General features: G+C 40.6%; 1 protein-coding gene across 2 annotated transcripts in view; it reads left to right on the forward strand.

Moving 5' to 3' along the window:
- Positions 1-10,554, forward strand: part of SLC22A4 (solute carrier family 22 member 4) — a 49,700-nt gene extending 39,146 nt beyond the window's left edge. The window contains exons 7-10 of one of the 2 annotated variants that reach the window (XM_001163062.6): positions 1,087-1,301; positions 2,187-2,369; positions 6,936-7,071; positions 10,128-10,554. In XM_001163062.6, the coding sequence (XP_001163062.1) occupies positions 1,087-1,301; positions 2,187-2,369; positions 6,936-7,071; positions 10,128-10,203 (610 nt within the window). In that variant the 3' untranslated portion in view covers positions 10,204-10,554. The remainder of the gene's footprint in view (positions 1-1,086; positions 1,302-2,186; positions 2,370-6,935; positions 7,072-10,127) is intronic. The other variant, XM_016953759.3, reaches the window with a different exon arrangement.
- The last annotated feature ends 1,693 nt before the right edge of the window (positions 10,555-12,247 follow it).

Genomic DNA, 12,247 nt, shown 5'->3' on the forward strand with positions numbered 1-12,247 from the left:
CAGTGAAGAGGAGGTTAAAAGGCTATAATTGCACTTCTAAAGAGCTAAGTAGAAAGTGCAGAAAAGGAGGAAAGAGAAAAGAAGAGAGAGAGAAAATAAACTATCTCTTAGAAAAATGGGGGTACTCAGTTACATAGTTATTTTTCCACAGAGAAGCTTCTTTTTTTATTTTATTTATGTTTTTATTTTTTTGAGATAGAGTTTCGCTCTGTCACCCAGCCTGGAGTGCAATGGTGCGATCTCAGCTCACTGCAACCTTCGCCTCCCGGGTTCAAGCAATTCTCCTGTCTCAGCCTCCCAAGTAGCTGGGATTATAGGCACATGCCACCACCATGCCTGGCTAATTTTTGTCTTTTAAGTAGAGACGGGGTTTCACCATGTTGGCCAGGCTGGTCTCAAACTCCTGACCTCAGGTGATTTGCCTGCCTCGGTCTCCCAAAGTGCTGGGATTTCAGGCATAAGCCACCACGCATGGCCCACAGAGAAGCTTCTACATGGAAGTTAACTATAATGACAGAATATACAGACTGCAGTCTGTGATACTTTGAAGCATTAGGGGACATTCACTCTTTTCCCTAAAGAGAATCAGAATTTATTCTAAGTGAATCCCACAGTATGACCCTTGTATCTCTTTTTTGTTAAAGAATGAAATCTGAATTTTATGTTCACTGATGTGACTAATATTTTTTCTTCAAATAATAGCTCTAAGAGATTGAGGAGGTACAAACTATTCAGGAAATAGGAAAACTTGAAATCAACTAGCTGAGAAAAGTTATTGTTGAATATTGGTATATCTAGACTAGCACTGTCCAATAGAACTTTCTGCAGTGACGGAAATGTTTCATATCTATGTTGTTCAATATAGTAGCCACTAGCTACACGTGGCTATTGAGCACTTGAAGTGTGGCTAGTGTAACTAAGGAACTGAATTTGTAATCTTATTTAATTTTAATTTATTCAAATTTAAGTAGCCAATGAGGGTAGTGGCTACTTATAAGACAGCAAGATATAGAGAATTTCTTGACCATCATAAAATTTTAGAGCGATTCACACCATCCCTTTGTCATTTTTACCTTTTTCTTTCAGGATGCTGACCTCAGTGGGTTACTTTGCTCTGTCTCTGGATGCTCCTAATTTACATGGAGATGTCTACCTGAACTGTTTCCTCTCTGCCTTGATTGAAATTCCAGCTTACATTACAGCCTGGCTGCTATTGCGAACCCTGCCCAGGCGTTATATCATAGCTGCAGTACTGTTCTGGGGAGGAGGTGTGCTTCTCTTCATTCAACTGGTACCTGTGGGTAAGAAGTTAACCAAGATGAACAGCTTACCAGAAAAGACCCACATATTGACTAGGCTGCTTCTGAGTCACTGCTCCATGTTTATTCAGCCTTTACATCATAAGCCATTCATAAGTCAATTAGACAGGTGATTGCTCACTACGTATGTTGTTTCCTGTGTTCAAAACAACTACCCCAAACAGAAGAGACAGTCTCAGAGAAGCAGAAAGCACCAAAGAGGAAGAGTAACTCTCCCAGTCATCCCCTTCACAGAAAGACTCACCTAACATCTCCCTTTAACTCATAGTCATGATTCCTAATTTCTGGCTACTCTCAAACCTTTTCCCTGGGTGTATATTCAAGTATTACAGTGAGTAGGACATGTCGGTTCCAGGATACATTCAGTGGTTTTCTGGTCTGAATCTTTAAGTAGTTAAATAGCACACAAAAGGATATGTGCTTCCCTTTTCCCCTTGTGTCTGACGTTCTCATAATATTAAAATGTCAATAAATTATTGATAGTAATAGAAATACATATTTCTTAATAATAAGAAAGAGGATAGAAAGGATTGGTCCTCCTCTTTGAAGATAAAACTTAACTATATTAACATGCTAATAGCTTACCCATGAAACTGTTGTAACAAACAAAAGACAAGTGGACAAAGGTCACTGAATGCATTAATGACCTAGAATAACAGTAGAACAAAGTACAAAGCCACCCCTCACGTGAGCTCCATCTTTGTCCATGCCCAAATATTAGGATATTTGAAGAGAAAATGCTATTTTGGGAATATATTTATGTTAATAAAAGTACTCCCACTGAAGCAAAAAGGACAATAAAAATAACTGATATAAGAAAGTATCACTTCTAAAAGCACCATTGTTTATACCGGGTCTCTTTTCCAGATTATTACTTCTTATCCATTGGTCTGGTCATGCTGGGAAAATTTGGGATCACCTCTGCTTTCTCCATGCTGTATGTCTTCACTGCTGAGCTCTACCCAACCCTGGTCAGGAACATGGCGGTGGGGGTCACATCCACGGCCTCCAGAGTGGGCAGCATCATTGCCCCCTACTTTGTTTACCTCGGTGAGCTGCATCTTGTGCATTTGTTCTTCCTTTAAATTAGTTTTCAATATAAAAGTAAGATTTTCATTGTGAAAACGTCAAATAGCATAGAATGTACTGGAAAAAAGTACAAGTTCACCTCTCCTCTCCCAGGAGGAGCTCTAGAAAGCCAATCACAAACTGGTGAGTAGCGCTACAGACATTTTGTTTTGCACAACGTCATGTACACAGGTATGTATATAATTTTTTAAACACACAAGCAAGTCAGGCGTGGTGGCTCATGCATGTAATCCCAGCACTTTGGGAGGCCAAGGTAGGTGGATCACCTGAGGCCAGGAGTTCAAGACCAGCCTGGCCAGCATGGTGAAACCCTGTCTCTACTAAAAATACAAAAATTAGCCAGGTGTGCTGGAAGGTGCCTGTAATCCCGGCTACTCTGGAGGCTGAGGTAGGAGAATTGCTTGAACCCAGGAGGCAGAGGCTGCAGTGAGCCAAGATTGCACCATTGCACTCCAACCTGGGCAACAAGAGCAAAACTCTGTCTCAAAAATAAATAAAAATAATAAAAAATAAAAAGAATAAACACACAAATAACATTATATATGTTAAAACTTGTTAAACTTAACATTGTATCAGAATATCCTTCCAAATAGTTACATATTGCTCCTTTACCTTCTTTTTAAATAGGTACCTCCTTTTAAAAATGTATATAAGTACATTTTAAAATAAGTATATGTAAGTATAATCTACAGATAGATTCACAGAAGTAAAATTCCTGGAGCAAAGAGTGCCGTTAAAAAATTATATATATATGTGTGTGTGTACATAATGTTGTGCAAAACAAAATGTCTGTAGGGCTACTCACCAAACAGTTCATGTTGGTTTTCTAGGGATCCTCCTGGGAGAGGGGAGGTGAACTTGTACTTTTTTCCAGTACATTCCATGCCATTTGAAGTTTTCACAATGAAAATCTTACTTTTATACTGAAACACATAATTTATTTAACCAGGCTCCAATGAATGGAGGACATGTAGGTCATTTCCAGGTTTTTGCTATTACAAATAACATTACAACGAACATTCTCCTATGCTCCTACACCCTTTGTGAATTTACTTACGTATATTTGGATTTACAGGTAGATTCATAGAAGTAAAATTCCTGGAGCAAAGAGAGCCATTAAAAAATTTCATAGATATTCCCAAATTGAACTCTACATATTGTGCCAATTATAATCTAATTATTAATAGGTAAGAGTGGTTTTCAATAATCTCACCAACAATAAAGATTACCTAATTCTTTTTTTTTTTTTTTTTTTTTCTGAGACAGGGTCTCACTCTGGAGTGTAGTGGTGCGATCCTAGATTCCCAGCTCACTGCAGCCTCAATCTCCCAGGCTCAAGAGATCCTCCCACCTCAGACTCCCAACTAGCTGGAACTACAGGCATGCACACCGTCAAGCCCAGCTAATTTTTTTTTTTTTCTGGTAGAGACGGGATTTTGCCAGTTTGCCCAGGCTGGTTTCAAACTCCTGGGCTCAAGTGATCCACCCGCCTCAACCTCCCAAAGTGCTGGGATTACAGGTTTGAGCCACAGCACCTGGCCTACCTAATTTTTTAATCATTGGTTATCTGTTATGTGAAAAATGGATATCATTGTTACTTTCATTCCTATTTATTAATTATGAATGAGGTTGAGCATGTTTTTGTGTATTTTTTGGCCATTTTATTTATTTTTCAGTGAACTGACTGCTCATGTTCTTTGCCCCTTTTTTTTTTTTTTTGGAGATGGAGTCTCACTCTGTCACCCAGGCTGGAGTACAGTGGCGCAATCTCAGCTCACTGCAACCTCTGCCGCCTGGGTTCAATCAATTCTTCTGCCTCAACCTCCTGAGTTGCTGGGATTACAGGCGCATGCCACCACGTCCGGCTAATTTTTTTTTTTTTGTATTTTTAGTAGAGATGGGGTTTCATCATATTGGTCAGGCTGGTCTCAAACCCCTGACCTCAGGTGATCCACCTGCCTTGGCCTCCCAAAGTGCTGGGATAACAGACATGAGCCACTGTGCCTGGCCTTCTTTGCCCATTCTTTAATGGTGTATATCGGGCAAAATTCAGCCCCGATAATTCACATAGGTTCTTTTCTATTTTCCCTAAGTGCCAGCTGGTCTGAGAAATAAAGGGACAGAGTACAAAAGAGAGAAATTTTAAAGCTAGGTGTCCGGGGGAGACATCACATATTGGCAGGTTCCGTGATGCCCCCTGAGCCATAAAACCAGCAAGTTTTTATTAGTGATTTCAAAAGGGGAGGGAGTGTACAAATAGGGTGTAGGTCACAGAGATCACGTGCTTCACAAGGTAATAGAATATCACAAGGCAAATGGAGGCAGGGTGAGATCACAGGACCACAGGACCGGGGCAAAATAAAAATTGCTAATGAAGTTTTGGGCACGCATTGTCATTGATAACATCTTATCAGGAAACAGGGTTTGAGAGCAGACAACCGGTCTGACCAAAATTTATTAGGCGGGAATTTCCTCATCCTAACAAGCCTGGGAGTGCTACGGGAGACTGGGGCTTATTTCATCCCTACAGCTGCAACCGTAAAAGACAGCTGCCCCCAAAGTGGCCATTTTAGAGGCCTACCCTCAGGGACGAATTGTCTTTCTCAGGGATGTTCCTTGCTGAGAAAAAGAATTCAGCGATATTTCTCCCATTTGCTTTTGAAAGAAGAGAAATATGGCTCTGTTCTGCCCGACTCACCAGCGGTCAGAGTTTAAGGTTATCTCTCTTGTTCCCTGAACATTGCTGTTATCCTGTTCTTTTTTCAAGGTGCCCAGATTTCGTATTGTTCAAACACACATGCTCTACAAACAATTTGTGCAGTTAACGCAATCATCACAGGGTCCTGAGGCGACATACATCCTCCTCAGCTTATGAAGATGACGGGATTAAAAGATTAAAGACGGGCATAGGAAATCACAAGGGTGTTGACTGGGGAAGTGATAAGTGTCCATGAAATCTTCACAATTTATGTTCAGAGATTGCAGTAAAGACAGGCGTAAGAAATTATAAAAGTATTAATTTGGGGAACTAATAAATGTCCATGAAATCTTCACAATCCACATTCTTCTGCCATGGCTTCAGCCAGTCCCTCCTTTCGGGGTCCCTAACTTCCTGCAACAGGTGTATTCATCTTTTTCTTTTTGACTTGTGCAAACCCTTTGCAATGGAAGAAATTAGCCCCTTGTATATATGTTGTAAATATTTTTTCTAGTTTACCATTTGTATTTTCACTTTATGATATCTTTGTAATGAAGACAATTTTAGTTTTTATATACTCAAAGGTGTCAATCTGAAATGACACTACAGAGGTGTTTCAGCGGCATGTTCAATCTGATGTAGGATCTGACACCCCATGCCTGGTCCTCATTAAGGACTCTACTGGTGAGAAATGCAGACACACCTCATCAGTTGGGCAATTGGTTACCTACTGGTACACACGTACACACACACACACACACACACCTGAAAACATGTATGAATTCTCAGGAAAGGTATAATCCAAACCCTTACAGAGAAAGAGAAACATTTTCCTAACAAACATATTCTGCACAGCTGCCCTGTGCCACACCTGAGATAGCAGATTATACAGAGTGGTGTTATTTTTCCCTTTGTCCTTCCCTGTACTTTCAAACTATTTCAAACTATGCTCAGATGGTCCAGTGGTCAGACACTGGTACATAAGACAGGGAGTCCAAGAGTCTCCTACTACACACAGCTACTCCTGTTAGTGACACAGAGGCCTCAGAGAAGCTGCAATAACAATATTTTCCTTATGTTTTGGGTCAAATGAAATCCATGGGTGTGCTGTTCCTCTGTAAGCTCTGTATGTATACAGGGGCAAAGCAAGATGAGGATCTGTTTTTCTCCTGTGTGAGTAAAGCTTCACAAAGAGATTACATATTAACCCAAGACATGTAAGTGCTGCAAAAAGAAGCCAAATCCAGGCACACAGTGCCTTTACAGAATGTGCCTGATACTTATAATTTACTGACTTAATCTGAAGTGAACATAATACTTAGTTGTTTTTGTTTGTTTGTTTGTTTGTTTTTTTGAGTCTCATAGCCCTGTGGACCTAACTTTCCACTGCAGCCTACTAGTTTGGGCAAAAGCAGAGTCATGCCAGACCTATCATGGCCAAAACCTATCCCTGAAACATCCTGGTTAACCTCCTTCTCCTTGATGTCCTCCCATCCCCCATTTCCAATTACCTCCACCTTAAGAGGAGAACTCTGGTAGGCAAAGAACTCTACCAAAGGAACATCTGTCACACATGACTGAGTAGTAGCTTAGAGGATACCAGTTGACAGGAAAGAATGAAAAGCCTTATGATAATGCAAAAGGATTATAGACATGCACAATGTCATCTGCCAAAAAGAAACTGATATTTTGCTTACTTTTTTTTCTCTGAAAATGTTCAGATTTAAATCCATTCTCTTATACTGTTCACCAACTTCACAAAATGATGCTCAAGAGTGCCCAGAGAGTCCTCCTATCTGATTGATGTTCTTATGTCCCGGGCTTTACAGGTGCTTACAACAGAATGCTGCCCTACATCATCATGGGTAGTCTGACTGTCCTGATTGGAATCCTCACCCTTTTTTTCCCTGAAAGTTTGGGAATTACTCTTCCAGAAACCTTAGAGCAGATGCAGAAAGTGAAATGGTAAGTAGAACTTTTAACAAAATGATACCAAAATGCCTTAGGGAGAATAAGCATGGAAGAATAGCTAGGAAGGTTCTGAAATAGAAGAGTAATAAGTAGAGACTAGCTCTATCAGATAATAAAGCATATTGTTGGCTGGGCACAGTGGCTCACGCCTGTAATCCCAGCACTTTGGGAGGCTGAGGCAGGTGGATCACCTGAGGTCAGGAATTTGAGACCAGCCTGGCCAACATAGTGAAACCTCATCTTTACTAAAAATACAAAAAATTAGCTGGGTGTGGTGGCAGTCACATGTAATCCCAGCTACTCAGGAGGCTGAGGCAGGAGAACTGCTTGAACCCAGGAGGCAGAGGTTGCAGTGAGCTGAGATCACACCACTGCACTCCAGCCTGGGCAACAAGAGCAAAACTCCGTCTCAAAAAAAATAAATAAATAATAGGCCAGGCGCGGTGGCACATGCCTGTAATCCCAACACTTTGGGAGGCTGAGGCAGGCGGATCATGAGGTCAAGAGATCGAGACCATCCTGGCCAACATGGTGAAACCCTGTCTCTACTAAAAATACAAAAATTAGCTGGGCATGGTGGCACACACCTGTAGTCCCAGCTACTCAGGAGGCTGAGGTAGGAGAATTGCTTGAACCCGGGAGGTGGAGGTTGCAGTGAGCCAACATCATGCCACTGCACTCCAGACTGGGCAACAGAGCTAGACTCTGTCTCAAAAATAATAATAATAGTAATAAAGCATATTGTTGAGCAATAGTAATTAAAACAATGTGATAATGGTATAGGAATAGAAACCAATGGAATAGGATAGAGTTCAGGATAAAACCCAAGAAAATATAAAAATTCAGTATGTAATAAAAAGTAGCAAAGTCAAGGGGGAATAGTTATTCAGTAAAAGGTATTAGAACATTCAGCTAGACATTTTGAATAAATTAAAAAGTTGTCTCTTTAAAAAATGCATTGGCTGGGCATGGTGGCTCACACCTGTAATCCCAGCACTTAGGGAGATTGAGGCAGGCAGATTGCTTGAGGTCAGGAGTTCGAGAACAGCCTGTCCAACATGGTGAAACCCCATCTCTACTAAAAATACAAAAATTAGCCAGGCATGGTGGCGCACCCCTGTAATCCCAGCTCGCGGGAGGCTGAGGCAGGAGAATCGCTTGAACCAGGGTGGTGGATGTTGCAGTGAGCCGAGATCGCGCCACTACACTCCAGTCTGGGTGACAGAGCGAGACTCCGTCTCCAAAAAAAAAACGCATCAAGATAAAATCCAGACAGTTAAAAAATTTAGGCCTAAAAATGTAAAATCATAAATGTACCAGGAGGAAACAAACATTTTTATAACCTTAGAGAAGATCTTACTGAGCATAACATAAAATCAAAGAACCATAAAGGAACAGATTGATATATCTGATTGTACATTTTTTTAATTATTGGCAAGGCAAAAAGAAACCACCCACAAAGACAAAAGTCAATAAGCCAGGAGAAAATATTTGCTACACAAAACCTAAACATAAGGCTAATATACTTAGTATACAAAAAGCTCATAGTAACCAGTGAGAAAAAGACAAACAATTCAGTAGGAAAACCAGCAAAGGACAAGAACAGACAGTTTACAGAAGAAGTCACTTCAGTGTCCAATATATACATGAAAAAAGTTATTTGTCCACATTAATAAGGAAATGCAAAAATAAAACAATTCAACATCTTTTTTTGGCTTATGAGATTGCGCAAGGGTTTTTCTTCTTGACGCAAACCAATTCTGACACCTATTGAGTGTCCTATAATGCAGTTCAATTTTGACAATACCTAAAGTTAGCATCAGACTCCACAGGTGTAAAGACTCAGTCCCACAATACTGCCTTGCTTCACTTGCCACTCACAAATGTCAGGTCCCCAGGTTACCCACATTTCTCTCTGACTTTGCTACCAAGTCTGGGGTTCCAACAAATTCCTTCCTTGGGTTTGATTATTTGCTAGAATGACTCACAGCACTCAGAACACTGGCCACTAGCGGTTTCTTACAAAGGATACAAATGAACAGCCAGATGAAGAGGTACATACGGAGAGGTCTAGAAAGGTCCTGAGTGCAGAGGTTCTGTCCCTACGGAGTTAAGGTGCACTGCCCTCCTGGCACGTGGATGTGGTCACCAACTCGGAAGCTCTCCAAACCCCATCATTTAGAGGTTTTCATGGAGGTTTAGTCATGTTGGCATGATGGATTATTAAGTCTATCCCCAGCCTCTCTCCTCTCCCCAGAGGTTCCAGGCTTCTAATCCAGGCTTGGTCTTCTGGTGACCAGCCCCCACCCTGAAGCTATCTAAGGGCCCTGCCAAGGGTTGCCTCATTAGAACAAAAGAAGCTTTTATCACCCCCTATCACTCCGGAAATTATAAGAGATTTAGGATCTCCATGTTAGGAGCCAGGGACAAAGACCAGTATCTTTTTATGACACCACAGCAAACATTTAAAAGATTAGTGGTATTTAGTAGAAGTTTAGAGTTTCGAGTAACACTGCCTGGCTTTAAATCCCAAATCTACTGCAAAAATTTGGGCATATCACTTAATATTCACTAAGCTTCAGTATTCCCATCTGCTATATGGGATATTTCATACGGCTATTTTGAGGTTATAAAAGATAAACTGTTCCCAGTGCCTGGCCTTGATAAAGGTAACTCTGCATATGAATTAATTCTGATCCCTGACAGAACATTTACAGCAAAAAGTGCCCATTTTTGATAAGTTGTTTTCTTCTAATGATAGAACTACTTCAGTATCAACTTTAATTGCCAAGAATTTCATGCCTCCCTCTCTATCCTTTGCTTGGGAAAACTGTGAAAGAGTTTAAATTCTGGCTTCTATGCTTAATTAAGAAAGTGGCCTCAGATGTTTAAAAGCATAAAATATTAGATCTACACCATGAGGTTCTCATTAGAGTTCAAATAGTTACTTGTTCATTGATTGGAGAAATATTTTTCAATGTCAATTTGGAGCATTTTGAGGAGGAAAGTCTTGAATATTTAATTTTCTTTAGCATCTATTTTATTTTCAGGTTCAGATGTGGGAAAAAAACAAGAGACTCAATGGAGACAGAAGAAAATCCCAAGGTTCTAATAACTGCATTCTGAAAAAATATCTACCCCATTTGGTGAAGTGAAAAACAGAAAAATAAGACCCTGTGGAGAAATTCGTTGTTCCCACTGAAATGGACTGACTGTAACGATTGGCACCAAAATGAACCTTGCTATCAAGAAATGCTCGTCATACAGTAAACTCTGGATGATTCTTCCAGATAATGTCCTTGCTTTACAAACCATTTCTAGAGAGTCTCCTTACTCATTAATTCAATGAAATGGATTGGTAAGATGTCTTGAAAACATGTTAGTCAAGGACTGGTAAAATACATATAAAGATTAACACTCCTTTCCAATCATACAAATACTATCCAAATAAAAATAACATCATTGTATTAACGCAAATATTAGGTGACAACAATGTGTGTGTGTGTGTGTGTGTTTGTACATGTGGAAGTGAACCAGCACATTCAAAATTATAGTAGTTTCTGAAGTGAACCAAATGATTATATGCAGTATTCCTATCCAGAAAACCTTCCACACTCCTTTGAGAGGGAGTAATCACTGTTAGAGGAAAAAACAAACCACTTTTTACCCTGTACTGTCACACTCAACCCACAATACTTCTGTGACCAGATGTGGTGGGGGGCTTCTCATACACCAAGTAATTCTCCAGCAGATACCAATGGGGTGTTCTCTAATAGAATTAAGCTCTGACCCTATCTGCGGGGAGATAGTGTCAGATCCCACAGGTTGTGTGCTCTGTCCCTCTTCAGATGCCATTCAAACATCCAAGCCACACGCACCTCTGACCTACCAACTACAAACCAGGGTTTCCACAGCCCCCTTCTTGGGTTCAATTAATTTTCTAGAAAGGCTCACCAAATTCAGCTAAACCTTTACATTTGCCAATTTATTATAAAGGATACAGATGAACAGCCAGATGAAGCAGCATGTGGGCTAAGTCTGGAAAGATTCCAAGTGCAAGAGCTTCTGTCCCAGTGAAACTGGGGTGCAGTGCCCTCCCAGCTTGTGGACGCATTTACTGGAAGCTCCTCAAATCTTGTTGTTCAAGAGTTTTTAGAGAGCTTGATCTCCAACACCTTCCCCACCCAGAGATCAGTGGGTAGAGCTGAAAGTTCCAACCCTCTAATCCTCAAATGACCTGGTCTTTCCGGGGACTAGCCCCATCATAAGAATATCTAGGGCCCCACATTAAGTAACCTCATTAGCATAAACTCAGGAGTTATCGAATCAAAGGGGCTCATTATGACTAATGAGATATTCCTGCCGCTCAGGAAGTTCTAGAGGTTTGGGGAACTCTATGACAAGAACTGAGACAAAGACCAGGTATCCATAGTTCATATTAAACCACAATGGTAGATATTAATTGTATTTTAGCCTGGCTCATCTGGCCAATCTGCCTGCAAGAAGGCAGCAAGGCAGCTCCTAGCTACAGTTTCAGCAGCTACACCTCACAGCCCTTACACCATTAAATGCTCCCCATTTGTTGTGCTTTTGTTGAGCACGTGACTAAACCTCCTGTTTCCTAAAAATGGCTTAAGATATATTTTGCTGGTAGATACAAAATCAGAAAAACTGCACAAACCAGTTAGATTTGTAGAGGTGGTTTATGTGCCCCATGGCCAAGAGAGGTGTGCACCAAGGAGGATATCATCAAATCTGACAATCTGGAAAGCCTTTGAAACTGTTCTTTTCCTAAGCACAGTATTCAGCTGTGTCCTCTTGAACCCATATCTATCAGGTCAACAGCTTTAGCCCATTCCACATGATATTGGCTGTGGGTTTGTCATATATAGCTCTTATTATTTTGAGAAATGTTCTATCAACACCTAGTTTATTGAGAGTTTTTAGCATGAAGGGCTTTTGAATTTTGTCAATGGCCTTTTCTGCATCTATTGAGATAATCAAGCGGTTTTTGTCATTGGTTCTGTTTCTGTGATGGATTATGTTTATTGATTTGCATATGTTGAAACAGCTTTGCATCCCAGGGATGAAGCCCACTTGATCATGGTGGAGAAGCTTTTTGATGTGCTACTGGGTTCGGTTTGCCAGTATTTTATTGAGGATTTTTGCA

This window comes from Pan troglodytes, chromosome 4 (genome assembly GCF_028858775.2).
Source record: "Pan troglodytes isolate AG18354 chromosome 4, NHGRI_mPanTro3-v2.0_pri, whole genome shotgun sequence".
Taxonomy (NCBI): domain Eukaryota; kingdom Metazoa; phylum Chordata; class Mammalia; order Primates; family Hominidae; genus Pan; species Pan troglodytes.